The sequence below is a fragment of the Catharus ustulatus genome, chromosome 1 (genome assembly GCF_009819885.2).
Source record: "Catharus ustulatus isolate bCatUst1 chromosome 1, bCatUst1.pri.v2, whole genome shotgun sequence".
NCBI lineage: Eukaryota > Metazoa > Chordata > Aves > Passeriformes > Turdidae > Catharus > Catharus ustulatus.
This window is the reverse complement of record NC_046221.1, coordinates 45,766,272-45,779,202: the sequence shown is the minus strand read 5'-3', so window position 1 is coordinate 45,779,202 and position 12,931 is coordinate 45,766,272. Positions and strand designations below refer to the sequence as shown.

The following is a 12,931-nucleotide window of genomic DNA, read 5'->3' as shown; positions in this document are numbered from 1 at the left end:
TCTCCTTCCAGGCTGCCTTTAAAGAGAAGGCAACATGGCAACTACAGATACTGCTAACTTCTATCATAACTTCTCCATCACTGATCCCTATGAAAACAGAAATGAGAATTTTCATATTAACAAGAGTCTTCTTGCCATATATGTATTTTGTTGTTTTCATCCTTGGCCTAGCTGGAAATGCACTGGTCTTTGTCACAGAAGTTTCTACATGAAACTGAAGATTCTGGCAGAATGTGGCTATAGCTGACTGGGTTTTTCTTTGGATGCTGCCACTCTGGGCATACTCTGCTGCTCAAGAGTGGACTTCAGACACTGTGGCATGTCATATTATGTGGCGCTTGTATAAACTTCAGTGTTAACTCTAATTTCTATCACCTCTGATCAGCTTATTGCTGTTACTTTTGCCACCAAAGCCCATGTGTCAAACCAAATGAATGACACAGGGCAAATTAATCTCTGTCTTGATCTGGGTGATCTCACAAGCATTTGCTGCACCATACTTTGTGTTTTATGAGGTGTTAATTTTGATAAGGCAACATGTCAGGAAGAATACCCAAGTTATCACACAGAACTGGTTCTTGAAGTGATTGAAGTGATTCTTGCTTATTTTATTCCCATGCTAGCCCTGATCATCTGTCACTCACTAATTATTAAAACTGTACGGTGTACTAAAAGTCTTCAAAAGAACAAATCTGTAAAGTATTCCCTATAGTCGTCCTATTTATTCTTACCCACATACCCTATACTTTCTTCAGATTCATAAAGATCATGGAGTGGAGCTTTAAACTGAACAGTACCTTTGAATATGCAATTACTATAACAAAAGCTCTTGCTTATTTTTATGGCTGTCTTATTGCAGGTATGAAAATCAGGAAGTACTAGCACAAAATTATTAAAAAATCAAGATATACCAAATGACAAGTTATAGCTCAAGAGTGGCAAACCACTGAAGAGGAAGACTCTAAATCTTTTACTGCTTATATAGGACAGATTCCACAAGTATGTAACCACTATAAAACTAGAAAATCTGGCAACTATTCTTCAGCTTCTTTTTTCTTTTTGTTTTGTTTGTAAATACTGATGTAGGGAGCCTGAGTGAAAGAGGAAATACAATACTATTAGTAAAAACACTGTGATCAGCTTAGAACCAACTTATTTTCATCATGATACTTCATTGCTTCTTGCTTTTTTAGTCCAAGCTGATAACTGAGTTAAGAGTGCAGAAGATCTTCAAAAGTATAAAAAACAATGAGATAAAACTCCACTTTTCATGACATAAAGGTCCACTTTTCATGACATAAAGGTAATTTGAATTTCCTGACTCCCAAACCTCTGGCCTGCTGGTTTTCTATGAATGGTGTTTGTAAATGAAAGCTTTTCTGATTGGTTTCAAATATATTACATATTTTAGTTCAGCCCATTCATTTAATGAGAATTCCTGGATTAAAACCATATATATTTCAATCTTCATGCTGGGTTTCACGTGAGGTTGGGTTTTTTTGGATATTTTGGGGTTTTTTTTCCATCTACGACAAGGTCTGTACACAAAATCTTTAGCATTCATCTAACATTTCTGTAATAAAGCAGCATTTTCATCTGCCATTCATCTAATATCAGGTTCACAGTCTAAATGTCCTATATGCATCTTTGCATCTTATACCTGATAACAGAGCTCATGTTGCTGGATTACCAGATCCCTTGTAAATACCAGGGATATCATACCACACACATGGGCTCCAACATTGAGCAGTGCTTCTGTAGATTCAAACTCTGATTTCCCACATATTCTTCGCATCATAACATCTTTGCAGTCTTTTTTTCCTGGCACCTTGGTTCCCTTGTTCATGAAGCTGTGGGTTCCTTAACTGTTTTCCAACATTGTTCCACCAGTTCTCCCTTTCCACCTCTGGTCTTTTGCCTTCCCAGTTGGAGGCAAAAAGATGTGCAGGGGGCAGAAAAGTGTGCAAAAGCTCTTGCAGAAAGTAGTAGAAAAGGTGTGGAGAATAGGGGAAAGAAAGAAGGGCTGTTGCAGAGGAGCAAAGGGAGGACTTTATGCAGCTGTGGGCTGCTTGCAATAAAGGCAGGGTTGGGTCTGGTGCAAAGGGTCAAAGTCCTTTGCATTACAGCTTTGAAATACCAGTTTTAACTGCTTCAAACCATTCTTGCAAAGACCACACTCTCTGGGTGCTCCTTTACTCTCCATTAATACCCAGGCCTTCCTATCAGAGCACCACAGTTCAGAGGAACTCGACCCTTTTTGGCAGCAGTGTGCCCATCTCACCACTTTTCCCCTTAGGAAACAGCTGCTTAGGCAATCCTTTCCTTACTACACAATCTCTTATTTCTCTACAGTGAAATATCCTTAAAAACAAAGCTGCGAAGGAAAGTGGTGTGACTACATGTGTAAAGGTGCCATCTCAACACAGCTGCAATGCAGGCTTTGCCAGCATAGGATGGCAAGAGGTGTTCCTGCCCCCTCTCCTTCCTGGCTGGTTCTGCACTGGGCAGGGAATGCTTCAGACCACATTCACTTCCCCCTTTCAACTATACCACACCCTGCCCAGCCACTTAGGTCAGCAAAGAGTGTTATGAGTCATCAAGGAAAAACAAGAATCCAAAGCAAAGCAACCACTGTGCAGACAGGCTGAGATGTTCTTTCTACCACTACCAAAGTGTGAATAAACTCTTTGTTCCTGTAGCAGACTAGTGGCAACTTAGGGGTTTTTCCACTCTTCTGCTGTCATTGATCTTGATTTTGCTGCTGCAACATTTTTTGCAGGCATATTAGCCCACAACATATAAAAATGGAAACATATTGCGCTTGGTTTATCCTGGGGCCCTTTGCTTTAGAACACAATATGCAAATGTGAACGCTTTAGAAATAAGAGTTTAAAAATATAGCACTTCAAAAGAAAACCATAAGCCTTGAAATAGCAGGATATATCACAATTGCACAATTAAACTCAGCTTCTCACATTTAAGATTTTGATCGGCTTGGTCCAAACACACATAACAAACCTGAAAGGTAACTTCTGCTTAATCTTAACCTTTAGGAAAGAACTGCTTCAAGGCCAGCCAGAGTTATGGGAGTAGAATCATCTCTTTTATCCTGGCACACACCTCTGCAGTTGATGACCAAGGTGAGTTTTAACTGATTCTCAATTGACCTATACTGATAAAGGCAGCCTCTCAAAATTTGCTGTTATGAAATAATTTTGTTGTAATTGTTTCACATCACTTCAAGGAAAGAATAACAGGCAGGGCTAAGTGAAGAGGCCAAGTGAAAAATAGAGTGAAAGTACAGTAGGTACCAAAAGGGGGACAAATAGGAACAGGAATGTCCTTTAAGATAATTCACCGCTTTGAGGACCAACTTGCATCTTCAGTCTAGCAAGGACTCACACCTAGTATTCTACGTATGGTCAGTGTGAAAATCTCTGCTGTCAGTCAGAGTGAGGTCATAAGAAACTATGTCAAGAGACCATGTCAATTGCAAATCTTCTACTTGGGAGAGCAAACCTCCCTTCTCTTTCCTCTCCTGGCTGCTCATATCCTTCATTTTTAGAGCTCCACCAGCTGGTTCAAGTCTCTGGCAAAACCAAAAAAGCTTGGATTATTTTCAGATCTCAATAAAGAAGTTGAGCCTGAAAACTGACTTATTTGTATGCCTTCCTAAGACTGCATCTAGCAACCACAATCTTGGATCCTTTGTGTGTTCCCCAGACACTATATCTAAGCAAATTCTACTCAAAATATTCAACTTCATGCAAAGAGAACATTATTGGAATACCAGTGGAGACTGTGTGAAGTTTCCACCTAGAAAACAGGCCTCATGTAGCTGGACACTATAGAAAGAAAAAGAATAAAAATGGTAAGTCTACATGAAGTTCAAGGTGGTCAGCCCAGTACAGCCAAGAAATCTGCAGCAGTCAAGCCAGTAGCTCAGAAAGTCACTGAACTGCAGGTCCTTGAACTGTGGGAGGAAACACAGTGGAAAATTTTTAGTACATCTCTCATGGGCTGCTGTCAGAGATAAGACAGAGGGTCGGCAGAACCTTTGCTCATACTCAGTACAGGGCTCTGGCACATTTCTCACAAACAACCAAAGTGTCTCATGCTGCACTTCCTGCTCTTGTGCTAAGTGACACTCAAGCTTTGGGTACACATGTACTCCTCACCACAGAAACAAGTGAGAAAACCTGTGTGTTGTCACAATCAGCACTGTGCCCTGCTGTTTTTCTTTAACATGCACCACAGGTACCGCACCACCATTTGACTCATATCAATTTCTAGATCTCTCCCATAACACAAACCCACAATCAACACGAGATGCTCAAGTCATCTGCAATTCAAGAAGGCCATTCTCCTCTCCAATGCTTAGGCTAGTGAGACCTTCCAAACATTGCAGGTGTCATTTGTGTTCTCTGCAAAGAATGTCTCAAGTTCAAAGTACAACCACAGTAGGACTCTCCCACCTGCACATGAAACTGCTAACAAAAAGCAACAGAGGATAAAGCACTATTTCCTGGGTATCCTGCTTATAATCTGACAGCAACAGAAGCTGGACAAACTTTAAAATTTTACATGGTGCAAGTAATTTCATGATTATAAGCCGCACCATTTTAACTAAAATTTTGGTCCGAGCCCGAAGTGCGGCTTATAATCAGGTGCGGCTTATATACGGACAAAGAATGAAAAGTTGCTGTTTTAGTTTGGAGGACAGGTGTCTGCTGAGAAAGGCAGGAGCTTCTCTTTGAAATGGAGAATGTAAACGCCCTCCCTCCAAATTATTATAATTGTGAAATCAAGTGGCTCTCAGGCAAAAATATGGGAATTAGGAATAACAGTTCTTTTCTAGGGAAATTAAAATAGAAATACAGTACTACAAAGAAACAAACTCCAAACCCTGACACAGTCAGAGTACAACCTGACACCGTCAGGCAGGGTGTTGGTAGCAGTCCCATTCCATGGTGGCTGCATCCTCCTGCAGTGACAGATGTGGCTCAGTTGGAGCAGTGCTCCTGTACAAGGTGCAGTTTCCCTCTGGAGGTCCAGTGGTGATGTGGAGAAATCTGGTTTTCCTCTGGAGTCCAATGGAGAAAGGGGCTCCTTTACTGTCCCAAAACCTCTGTTTTTATCTTGGTAAGAAATGTTGGGCTCTTCCCCCTGGTTGGAGCAACTTCCAATGGGATGCAGTAATTTTATCAGTCACACAGTGGGACTCAATGGGCCATTAGCAGAAAATGACTGGCTGGAGGAAGGATGGGTTGTGAAAAGATAAAGAACAATGCCCCGCCTGGTTTCAGTGGATGGACCATTAGCAGAATATCTGCCGTTGAGATAAGGATCACTGCCCCCACCCTCAACAGATGGTGATAGAATAGATACCTTTTATCACACTCTGTATTGTAATGTGCGGCTTATAATCAGGTGCGGTTTATGTATGGACAAAGAACAAAAAGTTGCTGGCACCTGGAAGTGCGGCTTATACTCAGTGCGGCTTGTAATCGTGAAATTACTGTAAGTTGTTCCATGGATGCTCTTCAAGAATAGTATTTGTTAGTGGCAATCCTTCCTTCCTGCCTGAATACTTTGACAAGATGAATTTAGACCAATCTTGAATTAAAACAAATGGTGACCCACACATTTCTCTTCTCGTGGTTGTTTACTCCAGAGCTAATTCACCTTCTGCAGATATACCTCCTGCAGATAGCGTGAATTAAAAGAAGTAGTACACTTCACTTCTTTCTTCATAAAACAAATCAACAAAAATTCCCCACCACAAATTGTCCTTTTGCAAAATAAAAGCAATACTTAATTCACAGGGGCACTGTGAAGCTCAGCTCATTCATGTCTGCCCAGCACATAATAAGCAGGAATATACTGTCCGTGTTAACTGTATACAAAGTAGGCAGAATACATTTAAGGTATTTACCAAGAAACAAATATGTAGAATTTTGAAAATATTTTTACCAAGTAAACAAGTCTGTATTGTCTGTCTTCAAGTCAAACTGCAAGTCATTGTGGTTTATGCCGGAAATGGGTCTGCTAAGTGCAAAGGAGTCTAGTTCTGCTTTCACAGCAGCAGACTATTTACTCTGTGACTATTTTCAGTTTAGCATTTATATTTATCCTATTTTTCTGCTTGGAAGCAAAGCAAGTACATAATTTAGGTGAAATTGCTCTTTTTTGGTTTTTTCTTCTCAAAAGACAATGTATTTTTAAAGAACAGAATTTTTGTAAAACATTTGAAAATATCTGAACAATAGTAAAACAATACTTTGCCTGAAAACGGATACACATTAAACTTTAATACTACAATGTAATTTGCAAACCCAGTACAGTAATTTCACGACTATAAGGTGCACTTTTTTTTTGCAGCAAGGATCCACATGGAACAAAGTAACGAATTAGTAATGGAATCACATGATCGCAGAGTTTACTGGCAGGTGCTCAGTTTGCAAACATTTTTCACAGATTGGCGTAGCCTTTAAACGCAGCCCCAGGCGCCCTCCCCATGCCACGGGCCCCGGCACTCCTGCCCACCCCCAGTGCCGGCTGGCGCGGTTGCTGCTGCTCACGGCTTGGCTCGTGACTCACACTTCCGGGTTGGCAAATTTCTGAACTTTGTCCATATATAAGGTGCACCGGATTATAAGGCGCACTTCCAGGTTCCGATTAAAATTTTAGTCAAAAGGGTGTGCCTTATAGTTGTGAAATTACTGTATTTGGATATTCAGATGGCCTTAAATCCTTTTAATTGGTAATTTATGTAGAAATAGAAATACTGAAACAGAAATTTATGTAGAAACAGAAATACTGAAATCTGCACTCACTCTCATTTTCTTAAGAAAGAAAAAAACCAAACTTGTGTCAGATGTAGCTACACAACTGTTCTTTTCTGTAAGTTGTCATCTCTAAGGTAGTAAGGAAGTCTATAGACAAAGAGAACCTGAATGCTGACTTTAGTGGTGACAGCTGGCCTGATGACAGCATAGAGCTGGGACTGCTCCCCTGTGATGTGGTGAAGCAGGTAGAGAGAGAGCATGAAGTCATTTATATTTACTAAATTGAATGCTGACTGTGCAAATAGACCAAAATTATCTTGTGTTGTTCTCATGAACATGTGGCCAGGGAACAGAGGTCTTCACTGTACAGAGGAGCTGACTACTCTGACTAAACAGGGGAAAAAAAAGAAAAAAAACTCTAAAGCAAATCCCAAAGAGGCCCCTCTTTGAGAAGCAGTGTTTACTCACAGATCTGTCATGCTTTGATCCAGAGAGTCTCTTTCCATCTGACTTTCATTATGGAGAGAGTCTGATTCCTGTACTTGGCACAGTTCCTCATCAGTGATTATATCAAAAGCTGCATCATCTGGTGGTTTAGAGGCTTCACTTGCAACTGTGCCAAAAAAAAGAGAAAAAACATAAACACTATTAGCTGGTTGTCTGGAAAACAAACAAGCAGAACCCTTAATGGGGAAGCCTGGGCAATTCCTCATCATTTGCAGAAACATTAAATAGCTATTCAAACTAATGGAAAATCTTGGTCTGACTGACATTCATTTAATATACATGAACATTTCTCTCAATACCAATCAAATTCAAAGACGGGATCATTCCCACCATGATAACACCCCATGACCTCCTACAGATCATTGGAGCAGGAAGTGACCATGGGATTTCTTGGAGACTGTTGAAGAACTGTACTTATACTCCACAGCATGCAAACTATAAACTAACCAAAAGCCCTCTCAGATGGCGACACAGGTGATTCCAATGAAGCTGGTGATCCTTCCTGGTTGGCACTGGATCCAGAGTCATCTGTACTGTCCACAATGACTCTAGGCTTATTAAAGCAAGCTCTGCAGCAACGCTCCTTTTTTCCACCAGGCTTGGTCACCATGTAGTTGTTGCAGCAGTAGTAGCAGAAAATGCGGCCACACATTCTAGAAATGATTCAAAACCAAAGGTGTTAGAAAAGTACCACATACGTCCAGAATATATCTCCATGACAGAGTCTGGGGCTCTCTCAAAGTGGTCTTGTTTACTGCAAAAGCATGAAAGCTACACGCACTGGCAGAACTCATAACAGACTGTGCTCATTTCCAAAGTGAGACAAGTCTTCTTGACAAGCACAGGACAGAAATTCACATTCACACTTTCCTACCTTAATAAACAGGTAAAACAGAAAAAACTTTAAAGAAAACCCAAAAAACTACAACAAAAAACCCCAATAAAATATCCACAAATATACAAGGCAAATAAATAATATTTATATTAAGTACATAAGAAGAAAACGAACATAATACTACACAGGCCAGATCTCACAGACAGGTAGAACAAAACTCGATTTAATTATAAGGACTCTCAAAACACATCTGTATATCTCTGCTTGATAACAACCCCTCTTTCCTTCAGAAAGGAAAAAAATCCAGTATTGGACACATAGGTGTACATTCATCCCTCCTGCCCTCTCCACTCTGAAGTCTCACAGTATTAAGCTTGACAGCTACTTTTTAATGAGCATGTTGAGATTTTCATGAAGAAAAGTATCCATCAGGAATGACTACTACTCAGGAAATTTTAACGGTGTTGTTTTCCTTAGTCATTTAAATCATTACTGGGTGAAGACACAAGCAGCTTTCAGAGACCTTAGCAGAAATTAGTAATTTAGAAGTTGTTACCCAAAATTACTTCACCGTTCACTAATCGCTATAGAATGTTGTTTACATTCACATGAAATGGAAACAGTTGCAGTACTTCCTTCTTTCCTTACATGACAAATCGCGTCATGAGGACAAGGAACAGTAAAGAGCCAAAGCAAACATGTCACCAGGACCCTGAAAGGTATCTATTTAAATACTTTTTAATAAATCTAGATTGGATAACTAATGCTAACTGTAGGGGAAATAATTTAATATCCACTTTTTAAAAAAAGATTACTCTGCAATAGTTAATTATCTCTGAACACACCTAGTGTAAAAAAACAAATTTATAATTGCACAGTATGTTGAAACTTGTTCTGGAATACTCACAGTAGCAAAGCCATCCTATTTAATATTGTTTAGAGCAAGAACAGAGTAGTGCACAGTCCTTCAAAGAAACACATTATACAGAGTGTGATTATTTTTGTTTCCAGAAATGTGAAACTAACAGACTCGCCAAGTCAGAGTTGCATCCAAAACTTTGTCTCAATACATGTCAAGGGATCTTTCCAATAATGTCTTATCCCCTTACAAGCTCATGTGTTCTTTTAGCCTCTATGACATCCTGTATCAACAATTTTGATCACTGAACTGTGAACATTAAGAAATATTTCCTCCACGTAGATGATCATACTGAGTTTTACTGAGTTTACAGTGCAATACAGCTCAACAACTGACCTGCAGTGGTGTCGGCGTACCATCCATGAGAACTCTCTCTGGCAGTCCAGACAGTGATTAACTTCTGTGTCCCCCTGCCACCTCTGCTCTGCACTAAGCTTCTGCTGGAACTCCAGAGCATCGGATTTTTGCCACAAAGCATCCTTATCTCTGCAGTGACACAATTAAAAGAAAGAAAAACACATAGAGGTTGTCAGTGTTGGTTTATTGTCAGCCAACCTCAACTGGAATGCTGATGAAAGTTTTACAGCAAAAATTCTTTTGCTCCTAAAATTCTGAGGAGCTTTCAGATGTAAAGATAGATCAGAAAACCTACTGAAGCTTCTGCAAAGACAGGGAGAAGAACACATGCCATGCAGAGAACTACATATTTTTTCAAAACAGACATCAAATTAAGGAGATATTATTGAGTATTACATTTTTTGACTATATTATGGATGGAAATGCAAAATTTCAACTGCTTTTACTTGTATCTTCAATTTGAGAATATAAGCCTGAATGACCTAAGAAGTATCCCTAAACATCCTATGCAAGGAGTTTAATTTCTGTTTGCTGTTTATCTTGATGCCTACCTGATAAGTTCTATCAAACGTTCTTCGAGGAACTGCTTTGTTCTTGTCAGGTCATCTAGTTCAGCAAATAACTTCTGGTCACTGCTATCTTTGTCTGCTGCCACCTTGCTGAGCTTCTCAGTGTAATCCAGGATCTTCTCTTTCGCTTCATCAGCCTCTTTTTGGATCCTGATCAAATACAAAGGCAATTATGAATAATTTTTAGCTCATGTAAATTCAAGTCTTCCCTGTGGAAGGAAGGGCTCCTCCACCTTGATAAACAGGTAGTTTCAGTGAAATTCTTCTCAGTGTGCGTATTTTTTAGAGGTAGACAGAATCTCCCCAGTTTTTTGCATCACAGAAAATGCACATAGATCCATTATCTAGTGAACACAGCCAGCAACCAGCAATTTCTTGGATGCCTTGCTTATAGTAAAGCTTATGATGACTACCAACTAGGAATAATACAGATGATATCAGCACAAAAATATAAAAATACATAGGCTTTGGTTAACCTATTAGACTGTGTGAGCCCACGCCTCATGAAAATCTATTTCTGACTGTCAGCTTATCCACACCACACAGGCGGCCCACACTACAGACCTCGAAAACACATCCTGAGTTAGATCATTAAACCTGATAAGAAACCTGACAAAGACATGCAGAATGTGGTCCCATTCAGATCATTCTTACTGATTCCCTGAAACTTCATGAAGAGGAGATAAAAAACAAGCTGTCCAAAAGTAAAAATTTTCCATTCCATAAAAAAACTCAATATTGTTTAAATTTTGTGCTAAACCTATAAGGTAAAAACAGGTTATAAAAATATCTTTCATGAATTTATATCAGCTAAATTAACAATACAGTAAAAACTAAGCTATGCATTCACATATGCTGGATAATTTCCATGTTTATCATCTGAAGTGTCAATCTGATATTCCCTGCCACTGCCCACATACTATTTGTTCTATATAAAGCCTGTGACATATGGTACTTCATAAGCCATGGCAATTTTCAATATGTTTTGATTATTGTCCCCTTGCTTGGCCTACAAATTAACAGCATCTGTAAAGAACCCAAACTCACCTTTCCAAGAGTTCTCTTAGAGAAGTCACTTCCTCTTCCTTCTGCAGCCGAGCAGATTCTGATTCTGACAGCTGTTCTCTTGCTTCATCCAGCTTTCTACACAAACTCGTGTTTGCAGCCTAGTAAAATGAATTATTGTATTTCCTTACATATAAAAACAAGACTTTACACCATGAACAGGACAATTACCAAGATAGCTACCAAAGTTTTAAAAGAATCAGTTACAGCCAAATGACCAATTAAGATATTATTGTATAAGCAGGGAGTAATTAGTTGTGTACTAGTGACTGATTACTTCTGTCACACTGAATAAGGGATACATGCTAAAGCAAGACAGTGTTAAGCCTGTAATTCTTGTTAGTCCATGTCAGTTGAGTTTTTGCCTCCTTATCAAGAAAAATCTCTCATAAATAATGGTAAAAGAATACACTCTAAAAGCTTTGTCACCACCTAAAAGCTTCAAAAGAGAAAAATTAAATAGGAGGAAAATGTTGTTTATTAAAGCCCATATGGAATATGAAAGACAGTTGGAAACAATCCAACTTCTTTCACAGCTAGACTCTCCAGAGAAGTCTGCCAAACTTGGAGTCCTCAGGGGACATACCTAATTGCATCTAAAGGTACATTTTTCTCCTAGCAGGCAAGGCTACATCCAGTAATCTTAACTTTCTTCTTTCCAGGTTCCTTAAAACTCAGTATGACCCAAACTCAACTGTTTGATAAACTTACTGCAAAAATTCCGTTTTTTTATGGCTAGGTTCTTTCTCAGTCACATTAATTCTCTAATTCAGAGCCTTTTGCAGCCTGCAAATAGATAGATCTACCCATGTGGCTGTACGGGAAGGGAGGGCCTAAGAAAGACACATCTTAAAAACCACATCTCCATTTAAGAAGAGAACACACAGCCAGATCTTACATAAAACCTGGCCAGCTTTCAAGGCAGGACAAATCCTAAGTGACATTGTGCTTTTCAGAATCTCTGCTTCAGTGGCTGTCTGAAGCACCTTGTCTGCAGCACCTGCTTTTAAACAAGGGTATTCTCAGACTCACAGTCAGTCATCAGAAATGCTGCTTGCCTTCCCAGTTGTAACACTAATATATGTTGACACACACACCTCTGGTTTTAATTCAGATCAAGCACCTACTTGTAATTCTGTAATCTCTTCTTCCGCTGCATGTTGTTGTCGCTTCTGCTCCTCAAGTTGCTCTCTTACTTTCCCACACTCCTCACTGACAGCCTGGCAGAGAGATTGAGCCAGTAGTTAATAATTCTCCAGCAGCCACCCCCTCACCTACAAAATTCCCAGTTGTGAATTATGAGTGCTTTTACTGCCATGCATGGGATAAATGCAGCGCCATTGGCTCATGAAAGACAGCTGAAAAGACACTCAACTCTTGGAATCAAGCAAAATCACTTTATGGTGGCACATTAACTGTCTTTTACTGTCATTTTGCATAGGCTGTTGCAGTTCTCAAGAAAAAGGTCAAACCCATGCAATGGCATAAGCCTCTGATCAACCACCGATCTTAGACATTTCTGCAGAATGGCAAAGCAAACACAATGAAATTTCAGCCTTTAGGTGTGTTGTTTCATATACGCAGGGCTGACTCATGCTTTTTGGAAGCAAAACTTTGATCTTCCCAGCTGCTACCTCGAGCAGCTGAAAGCAAAAATACATGAGGGAATTAAATGCAAAAGCAACTGGTGTCAGTCTAAGTTTTCTTTCATCAAAATCAGTTCTTAGGATAAGCAGGGTTATAGGTGTGAGGAACAGGTCTTGAAACGTTCCTACAAAAAAAGGAAACAACCACAGCTGTGACCAGAGGGGTTCAATGCCAATGTAAGGAATCATCACCCTCATGAGTACTGACTTGCTTTTCTGTATCACCTGGCCTCTCCACTACACAC

The 12,931-nt window shown here is 39.6% G+C and overlaps 1 protein-coding gene across 3 annotated transcripts in view; it reads right to left on the bottom strand.

Moving 5' to 3' along the window:
- The window catches only part of FYCO1 (FYVE and coiled-coil domain autophagy adaptor 1), a 46,683-nt gene that overhangs the window by 12,816 nt on the left and 20,936 nt on the right, over positions 1-12,931 (bottom strand). For all 3 annotated transcript variants that reach the window (XM_033058469.1, XM_033058484.1, XM_033058477.2), the window contains exons 9-14: positions 12,168-12,260; positions 11,023-11,141; positions 9,958-10,125; positions 9,386-9,535; positions 7,743-7,948; positions 7,257-7,401 (exon numbers count right to left, since the gene is read on the bottom strand). In XM_033058469.1, the coding sequence (XP_032914360.1) occupies positions 7,257-7,401; positions 7,743-7,948; positions 9,386-9,535; positions 9,958-10,125; positions 11,023-11,141; positions 12,168-12,260 (881 nt within the window). The remainder of the gene's footprint in view (positions 1-7,256; positions 7,402-7,742; positions 7,949-9,385; positions 9,536-9,957; positions 10,126-11,022; positions 11,142-12,167; positions 12,261-12,931) is intronic.